At 32.2% G+C, this 14977-nt stretch overlaps 2 protein-coding genes across 2 annotated transcripts; both read right to left on the minus strand.

The window, feature by feature from the left end:
* Positions 1–8087: 8087 nt before the first annotated feature.
* Positions 8088–10077, minus strand: LOC122135974 (ATP-dependent DNA helicase PIF1). The gene has a single exon (XM_042717283.1). The coding sequence runs from the start codon at positions 9939–9941 to the stop codon at positions 8214–8216; it is 1728 nt and encodes a 575-aa protein (XP_042573217.1). The 5' UTR covers positions 9942–10077; the 3' UTR covers positions 8088–8213.
* A 479-nt stretch (positions 10078–10556) lies between these two features.
* On the minus strand, positions 10557–14935 carry LOC122135972. Its single transcript, XM_042717273.1, has one exon. It carries the CDS (start codon positions 14910–14912, stop codon positions 11520–11522), a length of 3393 nt encoding a protein of 1130 aa, XP_042573207.1. The 5' UTR covers positions 14913–14935; the 3' UTR covers positions 10557–11519.
* Between the last annotated feature and the right edge of the window lie 42 nt (positions 14936–14977).

The raw sequence follows: 14977 nt of genomic DNA on the forward strand, positions 1-14977 counted from the left end.
AAAAGATCATAAAAGGGCGTGGAGGGGGCACTCTATAGCGCCACCTTTTGTCAAAAGTGGGGGGCTTAGTTTTAGCTACAGACACCAAACTCAGTACATAAATTGTTCTTATTAAGACGGACAACTTTCTAATTTACAGTCATCAGCTACGACCAACAGGAAGTTGGCTATTTTGGTTTAAATGTGGATTTTTGGAAAAATATTGCTGTGAATTAATGCATACTCCTCAGAGGAAAATTATACTATACACACCAAACTTTTTCTACATGATGCCAAAACACTGAGGAACTTAAATTGCGAATGGATTTTGGATAGCTTGAACGGTTTTTGCCGTGGTGATTTTTTTGAAAAATAACAGTAAAAAAGGAAACATTAATTGTCTTATATTTTTAAATTGCAGCTTGCAAACACTTCAAACCCATTTTTCATACATAGAACAAGGCATTCTGAGGAAATATGCATAGTTTCACGATTTTACAACACTGTATGGATAACAGAAAATTAAAAAACTGTCAGACATCTGATCTAACTCTGAGGCCACTCTCTCTCTCTGTGTGAGAGAAGGGAGGGGTTTGGTGACTGAGTGTGTGTGCTGTTGGTGACTGACTGAGTGACTGACTTTGTTGTTTGGTGACTGAGTGTGTGAAAAGGAGGGGGGTGGGGGTGCTTGAGGGCCTGCCTGCCTGACAGGGGGATTGATGGGGGGATTGCGTTAACATCTCTTTAATCACCAGAAAAAAAAAAAAGAAGAAAAAAAAATCAGTAATGTGTGTTGTTTTTTTATTTTTTCATCATTACAGCTTAAGAAATCTCTTAGGCCTTATCCTTTTCTGTCAGTTTTGGGGCCAAAAAACAAAAAAAACAAAACAAAAAAAAAAACCCTAGTACAATTTGTAGGGCTCAGACAATATTATTTTATATATAATTAGGTTAAGAATTATGTTAACTGCAACATAAAAAGATTTTAAATTTTTTACATACACGTGGATATTTATATATATATATATATATATATATATATATATATATATATATATATATATATTATATATATATATATATAGATATATATATTATATATATCTGATATTCTGGTGATATTTTTTTCCAAGCACAAGTTTTTTACCAATTCCAAATCACATCAATCTTAATAAATACTATACATTTGTTATTTAATCATTTCTGAGTGATATATAATTGTCCTTGAAGGCTGGAAGTGAAAAACTCCTTATATTCAGGAGTGTTGAATTATTAGGCATGTTTTTTTGCCATGCATTGGTCATAGAGCTCATTGTAGCTGCCTCAGGTGTTGAAATAGATTTGTTATACATTATACAGGTTCACACGTACTCTGTCTGCAGTGCGTATACAGTATGTGTATGCGGTGCAGAAGCAGCAGCGAGAGCGTGTTATTGTAATGTGGAAAGAACATTAAAATAATGCACGAGCGCGAATCTATCCGCTCGCACGCAGTTTTCCTTTGCTTTGTCACAAAACCACACGCGCGTGCTCAGATACATGCTGCTCTCGCTCGGAGACATTTTTCCTCTGCTCAAACTGTGTCCTGTGCACTCTCAACTCTCTCTATGCTCATGAGCTAGATATTCAGTCTTTTCGCACCTTTTTATTTCTAACCTTTTCTGTTCACATCTTTCACCGTGTGCAGTGTGAACGCTCTGATCCATTAACATGGGCTCGGAAAAAATACGGATTACAGATAGAGTTTGTGAACCTGACTTTAAGTAGACATATGCCCAGTCTGTCCTGTTCTCGCGCTCCATTTAGGCGCGCTTCATTCTGAGTGGTTCAGATAGTAACACCAAACGTGCAGTCTGTAATACCAATCATGGCCACCACCAGATGGAGCTATAGGATTACTTTTAAAATAATTGTTGTTGAAACGTGTATAGAGCATTTAAATCATTTATAAAAATCTTTCAAAAAAATATGTATTCTTAAAAGCTAATGAATTTGACTGGTATTGATTCTCTAAGGATTATTATTATTATTTTAATTTTTCTTTCGACTAAACGGGGTTTTTTGGTGGCCTTAACGTGCTCAAAAACTCTTGAAAATTGCCACACACATTGGAATATGCGTTCATAGGACGCAGCAGTGAGAGAGAGAGAGAGAGAGAGAGACTTTTAAACATCTCTTTAATCACTACAACAACAACAAAAAAAAAGTCAGTAATAATAATAATAGTAATAATAATTTTTAATTACAACATAAGATCTAAAGATGCATATAAGTGTTCTTATAAATTTTTGTTGCAAATAAAAACTAGACAGCAATTTGATACTGACCTATGACATTCTGTGATATGACATTTTTCTGTATTTGGGTAGTTGACAAATAGTCAATATAACATGCTGTTTTTGTAGAAGACATATTTATGTATTGTGATGTCTTATATTTGAGAAAATATAATGGGTTACTAAGTAGCACATAAGAATGAATTATCAACACAGTAACATTGTCATTTAGTAAATATTGACCTTTACAATACATTAAGGTATCCAGAAGGTAAGAAGTAGGATAAGGTCTTTCTACATTTTTCTTCTCTTAAACACCAATAAACCAGAATTAAATTTAAATGATAAAGAGGAGCACAATAGAATATAAGAATGAAATACTAATACAGTAATTTTGTCATGTACTAATATTTGGATTTTTAATACAATAAACAAAACAATGTATTTTTGTTTTCTCCAGGAAGTTAAACATATTCTTAACAATAGATTATACATCTATATAAAACAATACAAATACTTGGAAAAAATGAAGTAAATAAAGTCAAATATACTTAATATAACCACCAGATAGTGGTATGTGCGTATGTTCAATCAGTGTTCCGTAATATCTTGTTGCTGAGAACAGTGTTCCCAGACATAATTATTAGTAATTACTAGTATTAGCTGTTGCGTAAGGATATATATCCTGGTATTACAGAAATATATTAGATAAATACTACTTTATTACTTTAAACACTACTTTGGTAGTAGAGTTATTTTGTTGAAACTTCGGGCTCAGTAAAAAAGTTAAAAAAAAAAAAAAAAAAAAAAAAATCAATAAAAGTCAAATTTTTAGTATTTTTAGCATATGAATATTTGAAAATTAATTGCCCATATTGTAAGTGAACATTTGCCAACAGTATGTATGCAAAGTGAATTTAAAAAAATAAATATTAATAACAACATGTGACTTTTAGCATTTAGTTGACAGTCTGAGTGACACATCTTACCCCAAATGTCTTATGTTAGTTTTACTTCACTATAATGTAATATACACAACATTGTTTTTTTGTTAATTTATTCTTTTTTTATTGTTAAAAAATTGTTGTGTTCATTATTTTTTGATTTATTGATTGAAATTAATGATAATAATTTTTATATTTAGATTAATTAGAGAAATTTATGTTAATCTGTGTTTGTGTGTCCACATGCAAAACCTAACAAAATCACTTCTATTTTATTAAATTAATTCTTTCTTATTTAGCGCTTAAGAATAATGTGTTATTGGAGGAGTCACCAGCAAAGTAATATTCAGATACAAATTGTACAGATAGGTAATGATGGCATTTCAGCAGAAATGGTGGAAATACTTCAAGTAATAATATATTTTGTTATCATCACAAATTACATTTTCTTATCATCATCATCAGAATATAATAATAATTTGGCAGTTTTATATATTGGTTCAGAGTTGGCGTTGTCTGAAATCCTCGCAGGGATTAGTGTTATATCTTCAAATGTGTTGGGGTCATCACAAATCTTTATAAGAGGCTGGATGCAAACTGGAGTTCAAGTAATCTCAGAATTGTTATCCTAAGATAGAAATAGCAAACAGAGAATAATTAGTGTAGCTGATGTTCTTAACATTTTAGGCAATTTTGTGCATCAGATGTAAATAAAGTACAAGATTATGAGATGTATTATGAATGTTTGGCTAAGATAAAGTAGTAACTTATTTTTTATTATCTTGTGTAGTAATGAAAGGTGCATCATTTAGAAGTAAATATATTTCATCATCCTGAAATTGGATGGAACACAAAATTTTAAGGATTTTTTTCTTAGTCATTTAACAGAAATAAATAAGACATGCTAAATGTGCAGTGGCTATTTGTAACTACTACATGTCATGGTGTTTTAGTAGCATTTAGTAGTGTGTAAAATTAATATTGTAAAAGTAATAATAATAACAAGCCAATAATAACAAGCAAGTACACTGCAGGGACTTGAACCCCATCCAGGTGGGTAACCTGGAGTACCATTACCAGTGTATTTTTGCTCTTTTTTATTATTTAGATTAAAGGGAAAGCAAAAACTTGCATTAGCAACAGCATGTTCATTTATAAATGTACATTATTTTACATTGCTATTTGATATACTGTTATATAATCCTTTACAGACAAAGGATAAAGAGAAAATGTTCCTTTTTGATGATTAAATAAATAAATATGCAAGCATTTATTGTGAACCAAACCAACCTCAGACATGGCTGGCAAGCTATATTTAAATTTGCATTAATATATATTAAATTACAGCTTTTTGACTTAAGAATCACAATTACCACATTATCATTTCACAATTATGCATTGACTTTATTAAAATTATAAAAAGTCGGTTTCATACAATATATTCAACAAATTTAAACTCCAACTGCTGCTATTTTACATATGTGTATTTATTTTTAACATATGCTGTTGCAATGCAAGAAAAACAAAACCTTTTTTGTTGTTGATTTAACATGATTACAAAATTATAGTGTTTTTTGTGTGTGTATACATTATGGACATTCATATTACAATGAACAGAACAATGACAATGATCAGAGAGAAGCTTTTTCATCATCGTCCTTGTTTCTTTCACAAGTAATCAGAACTTAATTTAACTTACAAAGAGGAGCACATAACAATGAAATAACAAAGATAGTAGTGTTTTCATACAGTAATATGGACACTTAAAATACAACGAACAGTTCTGATACTGGCTTACCAAGGATCCAGAAGATAAGAGATAAGCTCTGTTATCATGGTCCTTTTTTCTTTCACCAAGTAAACAGAACTTAATTTAACTGATAAAGAGGAGCACATAAGAATGAAACATCAACCCAATAATGTTCTCATGCGGTAATGTGGACATTTATAATACAATGGACGAAACAAAACACTGATTTTTTTTTTTTTTTTTTTGGAGTGTGAGTCTTATACCAGATTATTAGGGATCCTTTATTTTTTTGGAGGTGGATTATAATACCGATTTACCAGAGATCTCAAGTAACCAGAATGTAATTTAACCGATAAAGAGGAGCACATAACAATGAAATAACAACCCAGTAATGTTCTCATACAGTAATATGGACACTTAAAATACAACGAACAGTTCTGATACTGGCTTAACAAGGATCCAGAAGATAAGAGATAAGCTCTTTCATCATGGTCCTTTTTTCTTTCACCAAGCAAACAGAACTTCATTTAACCGATAAAGAGGAGCACATAAGAATGAATAGCAACCCAATAATGTTCTCATGCAGTAATATGGACATTTATAATACAATGGACAAAAGATAAGAAAAACACTGATTTTTTTTTTTTTTTTTTTTTTTTTTTTTTTTTTTGGAGTGGGATTCTTATACCAGATTATTAGGGGATCCTTTTTTGGAGGTGGATTATTTTTCATATTTGTCATTGTTTTTTTCACAAGTAACCAGAATGTAATTTAACCGATAAAGAGGAGCACATAACAAGTGGGTGTGATGAAATAACATCCCAGTAATGTTCTCATACAGTAATATGGACAACTAAAATACAACGAACAGTTCTGATACTGGCTTACCAAGGATCCAGAAGATAAGAGATAAGCTCTTTCATCATGGTCCTTTTTTCTTTCACCAAGCAACCAGAACTTCATTTAATCGATAAAGAGGAGCACGTAAGAATGAAATATCAACCCAATAATGTTCTCATGCGGTAATGTGAACATTTATAATAGAATGGACAACACAAAACACTGATTTTTTTTTTTTTTTTTTTTTTTGGAGTGGGATTCTTATACCAGATTATTAGGGATCCAGAAGTTAAGAGAGAAGCTTTTTCATCATGGTCCTTGTTTCTTTCACAAGTAACCAGAATGTAATTTAACCGATACTTAGTTTAACTTAACAATGAAATAACAACCCAGTAATGTTCTCATACAGTAATATGGACACTTAAAATACAACGAACAGTTCTGATACTGGCTTAACAAGGATCCAGAAGATAAGAGATAAGCTCTTTCATCATGGTCCTTTTTTCTTTCACCAAGCAACCAGAACTTCATTTAATCGATAAAGAGGAGCACATAAGAATGAAATAGCAGCCTAGTAATGTTCTCATGTAGTAATGTGGACATTTAAAATACAATGAACAAAACACTGTTTTTTTTTTTTTTGAGTGTGAGCCTTATACCAGATTATTAGGGATCCAGAAGGTAAGAGATAAGCTTTTTCATCATGGTCTTTGTTTCTTTCACAAGTAACCAGAATGTAATTTAACCGATAAAGAGGAGCACATAACAATGAAATAACAACCCAGTAATGTTCTCATACAGTAAGTAATATGGACACTTAAAATACAACAAACAGTTCTGATACTGGTTTACCAAGGATCCAGAAGATAAGAGATAAGCTCTTTCATCATGGTCCTTTTTTCTTTCACCAAGCAACCAGAATTTCATTTAAAAAGGATAAAAAGGTGCACATAAGAATGAAATAGCAAACTAGTAATGTTCTCATGTAGTAATGTGGACATTTAAAATACAATGAACAAAACACTGTTTTTTATCTTTGTTTTTGTTTTTGTTTTGTTTTTTTTTTTGGGGGGGGGGGGGGGGTTGTAGTAATATGTACACTTAAAATACAATGAACAATTCTGATACCAGCTTACCAAGGATCCAGAAGATAAGAGATAAGCTCTTTCATCATGGTCCTTGTTTCTTTCACCCAGTAACCAGAACTTAATTTAACCAATAAAGAAGAGTACAGAGCAATGAAATAGCAATCTAGCAATGTTCTCATGCAGAAATATGGATGTTTATAATGCAATGAACAAAAACATAATTGTAATGTAGAATTATGTATGAATATGGGTATGTTCTCATGCAGAAATATGGATTTTTTTTAATTATATATAAAATATATATATATATATACAGTACAGACCAAAAGTTTGGAAACATTACTATTTTTAATGTTTTTGAAAGAAGTTTCTTCTGCTCATCTAGCCTGCATTTATTTGATGAAAAATACTATTATTACAATTTAATATTTGTTTTTAAATATATTATACTTTAAATTATCATTTATTTCTGTGATGCAAAGCTGAATTTTTAGGATCATTATCACATGATCCTTTAGAAATCATTCTAATATGATGATTCATTATCAAAGTTGGAAACAGTTCTGCTGCTTAATATTTTTTCAGAACATGTGATACTTTTTTAGGATACTTTGATGAATACTTTTATTCAGCAAGGATGTGTTAAATTGATAAAAAGTGATAGTAAAGAAAATATATTATTAGAATATATATTATTTTTTTTTATTTTGAATAAATGCAGTTCTTTTTTTATTCATCAAATATATTAGACAGCAGAACTGTTTCCAACACTCATAATAAATAAGAATATTAGAATGATTTCTAAATGATCATGTGATAGACTGGATGTTACATGTAACACTGAAGGTTGGAGTAATGATGCTGAAAATTCAGCTTGTGCATCACAGGAATAAATTATTTTTTTTAAAGTATATTCAAATAGAAAACTATTATTTTAAGTTGTAATAATATTTCACAATATTACTGTTTTTTTTTGTATTTTTGATCAAATAAATGCAGGCTTGATGAGCAGAAGAAGCTTCTTTCAAAAACATCAAAAATAGTAATGTTTCCAAACTTTTGGTCTGTACTGTATATATAATATATATATATATATATATATATAATATATATATATATATATATATATATATATATATATTCACATCTGATACTTTAAGCTGACAACAGCTTAACAAGTATCCAGTAAATAAGAGAAAAGTTCTTTCATCATAGAATTTGTTTCTTTCGTCAATAACCAGAACTGTATTTAGTCAAATCACGACTTAATCAACAAGTAATTAGATTAAAAGACCAGGTTTAAATGGTCATTTAACTCATAAGTTTTCCAATAAATTTAAATGTGCATGTCTTCAAAGGAACAAAAAACACCTTCATGTGTGCTAAAGTAAACAGGCACAACATTTGTTTTAACTGAAAAGTTTTCAATGTTTTTTACATACACATGGTCAATTAAGGTTCCTTTTTCAGTTGTTGGTTGTTTAACATGTTGAATATATCCCTTGTCTGCCATGAAAGTGCAGAAGGATTGGGACTTTAATGCATCATTATTAAAATCACCAACAAGCACAACTTTATTGCAAATTGTTGATACCAAATTAATCAACTTGTCTACGTTTTGTTTAAAAACAGACAATGGGTATGTTGGAGGTCTGTAAATAACACCAACCAATATGTCCTTTTCAGTGAAGTGTGTTAACATGCATTCCAAATTAAGATTTGGAAATGTTACAGTAGTATTTGCTACACCATATGCTATATATAACCCAACTCCACCATGTTGTTGTGCTTTCAGATCCTTGAAAAGGGGACAATTGCTTGTATATGCTGCACAACGAGAAAGACCCTCAAATGAGTAGTTTTCTAAGTGCACATTTTCAGACAGATAGGACTCAGGAAGCCATGTTTCAGTTAAAGCAATACATGCCGGTTTTAACTGTTGAACACAAACATTCAGATCTTGTTTATGACAGCGCAAACTCTGTACATTCAACAAAAACAGTGAAAAAGAGCTGTGCTGTGCTGTCAAATATAACTCATCATGTACCATAAAACATGGCATTTCTTGTACAGCTTCAAAAACTTTCTCATTACAATAAATACTTTTTTCATTAAAGTCTTTAATAGTCAAGCCAGACAAACTTCTTACTCGACTCAGTGCAACATAAGCCTGGCCAGCGACAAAAACTTTTTTTAAACTAACAACGGCACAATCAACTGTTAAACCCTGTACTTTATGGACTGTGCATGCCCAAGCCAATTTCAAAGGAAACTGTCTGCGAAAACCACCGTTCCTACATGCATTTTCCTCTTCTACATGTATAGGAGTTGAGTTAAACAATTTTGCTGGCTCAGCCAAACATTGTTTACGTCTTTTAAACCCCACATGACTATCATCAAAATTGATGTACACAGTTTTGGGTAACTTATTTTTATCAGCACGCACAATATGTGTTACTGTGCCACAAACGCCATTAACTAAGCCATCATGTACATCAATATTTTTTATCAGCATGACACGTGCATTTATGCCTAAAAGCAACTTTGCTGGTAAGCACGTATTGTATACCTTTATATGATGACCAGCAATTAACTCTACTTTGCCAGTCTTCTTACTACGGGCAAAATCTTCTGCCTCTATGGTTTCAACCTCTGAGCAGATATTAATTAACTGCTTTAGGTTGTGCTCATGTACTTCATCATTTGTAGAAAAAATGTGTAAAGGAGCATTATCATCCTCACCTGTGTCACATTTTTTTAACATCTCCAAATCTTCTTTGCTCAGTGGAGACTTTTTACTTCGTTTCCTTAAACGGTTTAATAATTCAGCAAATGTGCTGTCTTTTTGCCTTACTACCTGTGTTAACTCTACTACATTAAAACAATTAGACCACAGTCCAAGTCCTGGTAATTCTGTATATAATGGTTTACCCTTAACAGGTGGCAATTGGAAAAAATCCCCAACTGCTATAACACAAACATTACCAAAAGGAGAGAAGTCTCCAGTTTGTTTAATTTGACGCAATCTTCCATGAATGTATGCCAACAGTTTATGATCTACCATTGAGATCTCATCTATAATTAAAATCTGAAGGCCATGGAATTTTGCCCGCAAAGAATTTAATTTCTCTTCTCCCAAAGGTGTGTATGGCAACTTCACATCTGTGCCAATGGAAAACGTATGATGTAAAGTTGAAGCCTTTAATTGGAAAGCGGCAATTCCAGTTGGAGCAGTTAAAACAACAGGCACGTCATCTGGATTCAAAGCAATTTGAGACAATAATCTTGTCGCTTCATATTGTATTGCTTTAATTAAATGGCTTTTGCCAGTTCCTGCTCCACCAGTAATAAAAACATGAAAAGGTTTAGGGTTTTCACCTCTAATTTTACTTAAACACCATTGTCTAAGTTTATAGAAAACAGATATCTGGGTTTTGTTTAAAGAGCGAATTAAGCTCAACCCATCTGACCGACTCAGACAATTGTCCTTTTTCTCTATTTGAGACACTGGCCCATCATTAGTTGCTAAATCTGGTATAAAACTTTCATATTCTTCATCTTGCTGGCTGGTCTGTCTTCTAGTCTGTGTTGTTTACATTACGTTCTTTATTATTGTTGTTGAGGAAGTGGTGAACATGATTCTTCTTATATTATGTCATTATTATCAGCAGTTTGTGCATTATCTAAGACATCTGCATCCTTTTCAAAAAGTACTCTATTTGTGTCCACTATATTTTTAACCAATTGAACAGACCCATCACTAAAACAGACACTACCTTCTTTATAAAAATGTTCATAATTACAATACTGGTCTGGTTTTAACTGATTATCTATACGATAAGGAAAAAACAATTGTAATACACTGAGATAAAACTTTACAGGATTCCTTGTTACTGAAAATCGAGCAAAGCGCACAATAGCAGGCTGAGTACGAGTTCTTTTTACAATAAAACCAAAATTGTTTTCCAACCTAATTTTATTAGCGCAAGACTGACCTTTGTATACAACACGATATTCAGACGCAAATCTTGCCAAACACATATCTTCAAAAATGCTCTGATTTGGCCTATTCTTATAGCGATCAACAAAACTTGTCATCCACATCTCTTCACTTTTCAGATTCTGAGATTGCAATTTGTTTTGTATTACACTCAGAGGCAAACTCATCCGTACAGTATCTTCACCTGTAGGAATGAATTGAACATGTCTCGAACACTCTTTTAAATGCATGTTTGTTAACCTATAAACTGCTTCTTGTGCACTAACTTCACGATTATGTAAGTACACACTGCCTAATTTCCTCAAAGCTTGTCTTGCATCTACATTACCCTGAGTTGCTGATTCTCGCTGAGCATTAGCTAACAATAAACCCATTTCCCGTTCTGACTTTGAAATATATGAAATTATATAAACAATGCAGGCATAAGCATCTGTTACATACTGAATGTCCATATTAGCATTCCAACACTTAAGGCTAAATTTGTTATATTGATTTACCCATACTTCATGCAATTGTCGTTTCAAGACAATGTGTGTGCTATTATTAATGCATTTATATGCCATTTCAAATAATTCCTGATTTATTCAAACACTTTGAAACAAAGTTTCTAAAGAACTGAACTGCTCTTCTGAAATAGCTTTCTTAACTGCAGTCATTATGTTTTCGAGCATATTCTACCTGTGTGTTATCATTTACATTTGTACTTTTACTTTCACTTTGACTATCACCTTTGTTGGACAAGTTTTTCTCATCTTCTAATTTTCTGCGACAAATAAATGTTTGCATAGATGGTGGTTTGGGAAAATTAAAACGACAAACTGTGTTTTTCTTTTTACACGTTTTGGAATGACGTTTACTGTGACACTGCACGGATGTAACAACACTCTGCAGTTCATCGTCTTCACAGGACACCTCGCATGTAACATATTTATCTATAAATTTGACAACTTCTTCATCAGAATTCTTATCTATTTGTGGGGCATTTTTTATCCAGAACAAACAATGGACATGGGGAGAACCACGTTGTTGAAATTCTACCCTATAAAAGTAGTCCACAATTTCCCCTATGGGCTGAACAGGAGACATAAGCACCTCTTTTAAAAAACAATGCCACCTAAAATCGAACATGCGAGCTGCAGTAACAGGATTACGACGCAAAAGTTCGCATTTTTCATCCCATTCTAATTGTTCTAATGTTTTATTTCTGCCTTCGTGTTTTAAAATACTTGACATTAGATTTGTCCATCTCATATCAGCAGATGAGAATGAGCAAAACCAGGTGGGAATGCCCAATTGTCTGACCATGGCAAACAAATCTTTTTGCACACCTTGCCAAAATGCCGGAGTGCCACGGATGGGCTTCAGAAATCTATAGCCTTCATCAAAATTAAGCACTTGCCTCAAGGACTCAGTATCTTTAAACATTTCACTTGGTATGGACTTATTATATCCATGGCCTTTTCTTAAAGCAATAGATACATTAGACAGTACCTGTTGTATTTCTGATAGATACTGTGCATAAAAAATGTATTCAATATTTTGTGCAAATCTACCATCTGCATGCAAAATTCGATTATTAAAATATCGAGACAATGTTAATCTCTGTGCCCTTTTATCACAATAAGTTGAAGTACCATTAGGAAACAAAACAGGAAAACATTTAGCTTCATTTGTCTCATCAGCAAGCATTTTCACTGGATTATTCCCTTCAGCGGGGGCTAGGCTCAAGATACCATCAAAATACTGATCAAGTACTTCTTGCCCAATATCTACAGGTTGCAGACACGTATCCATAAACACACAGTGCTGTTGCCTATCGTGTAACTCCTCATCAACATTTATGTTTTCCAATTCAGTCTCCACCATGTTATTTGTATCGTCATCATCATCTTGTCTAATAAACTCATTTAACCAATCATCATTGAAAATAATATCTGTATAATATTTGTTTATTTTTTTTAAGCAACACAGTGCCTGTTTAATATTTGTTGTGTCCACATACTGATACTTATAATGACCTTTATATGTCAACTTCCGCTTTAACTTTACACAAATTAAAGACCCTTCATTTTCTGTTCTAGGCAAAACATTTGTTGTGTGTTTAATATTAGCTGCCACGCAACTAATTGGACCGTGCACTCCATTTTGCCCACCTTTTGGTAAAGCTAACATTTTCATGAATGGGATATGCAAAGCTATTAAATGTTGCTCTAAATTATTGAGACAATGCAGTTCTTCAGGTATAGGTTTCAGTTCTAGATTGTTAACAGCACTTTCAGCTGGCATTTCACCTTTTTTTACTTTAGAATGACAAGTGAAGCAAATCCAAAGCTTGCCTTTACATGAATCTGCCAGTTCACAGGGAATAACACAATTTTGTTTTGTAATACATTTTTTAGCCATCAATGACACTGCTGAATTTGTATTATAATTATCTGTTCTACAGCATAATACTTGCTGTTTAAATAACAGCCGGTGGCAAACACAACAAACAAATTCTGGCCCAGAACTAACTTTATCTACAAACTGTTTTTTGACAAAATCACAAACCTGTTGATTTTGTTTTAGTTGTTCTCTTCTCATCTTGTTAATTCTTTTTAAATTTTCTTTATGTAATGCACTTTTATGATATTTTAATTTACTGTGCTGCTTGACAGTGTTTCTATGCTTGTCATTGTCATGGTATTTCAAACTACTGAATGTCTTCACTCTATTTTTAAATCGCTCATTGACATGGTATTTCACCCTACTGAATGTCTTCACTCTGTTTTTAAATTCCTCATTTACATGGTATTTCACCTTACTGAATGTCTTCACTCTGTTTTTAAATTGAACATTGTTCTGGTATTTTGTCCTACTGTATTTCTTCATTCTCATTTTATATTGCTCATTATCAAAGTATTTCACCCTGTTGTACTCATTAATTTTACTCCTATATTGCTCATTCTTTTTATACTTCACTCGATTGTACTCATTGACTTTACACTTATGTTGCTGGTTTTCAGCATATTTGATCTTACTTGCTTGTTTTAATGACTCTTTATATAAAGCATTGCTATGATATCTTTTCTTTTTGAGATTTTTCACATGTTTCTGAAACTCTGCATTGCAATGATACTTCTCCAAAACAGATTGCTTAGTATGGTCTTTAATTTTGTTCTTTACTCTTTTTAATAAGTAATACCTTTTCAAATATTTCCTCCTATTAACAGATACATCATTCTTTGTATCTCCAGCAACAGTATCTTGCTCCTCATGATTCACAGAAATTTCACTTTCTACCTTTACTTGCTGTCGTGTACACATATGTTTTTCATCATTGCATTCTTCATTCTGGCACAGCATATAACACATCTGGCTATTAGGTTGTTTCACACAAACAACAACTTCATAATGATTCTCATTACAGTGCTGTAGATATATACCTTGATTGCACGTTCTTTCATGCATACAACTGTACTGTAACCATTTCTCATTATGATATGTATAAATGTCCACTCCCAAATAATTAGCCATCGCTTGAATCTCCAATTCTGTGGCCCATGACCCTACAAACCTCATTTTGGATTTAGATAAATAATCTTCCATAGATGCGTACTGACATCTTAAAAGATTCTTGTATTGCACACTGTGCAATTCCATATGTTTCACAATTGCAAGTCTAACTGCCCTATGAGGTTTTTGCGTGCCACATATTACTTGTGCCACTGCCCTGAAAAAACAATTACCATCACCTAAAATACTAACTGTTTTACAAGGATGGCCCATTGTTCTGCTGTTTGTTGGAAAAACTAAATTTTCGCTATAGAACTCTATATTAAGTTTACTACTTAATTTATGCTTTACTTCAGTACACAGTGGACTGAAATTAAACATTCTATTTGTCTCATTGCCTAGACAAACTACATCTGAATTTGCATCAATTTTGGAAATTGTTTCAAGTATTTCAGTGCTCTCCTTTAAAGATTGTCTTGGTTTCTTAGTAACCACAATTTCTTTTTCTTCTTCCACATTCACATTTATACAGTCACGCATTCTTTTTTTACCCTTGCAGGTAATTTTTTTCACTTTCATCATTTATGTGTTTTCTGTGTGAATAC

This window comes from Cyprinus carpio, chromosome A3, assembly GCF_018340385.1.
Source record: "Cyprinus carpio isolate SPL01 chromosome A3, ASM1834038v1, whole genome shotgun sequence".
NCBI lineage: Eukaryota > Metazoa > Chordata > Actinopteri > Cypriniformes > Cyprinidae > Cyprinus > Cyprinus carpio.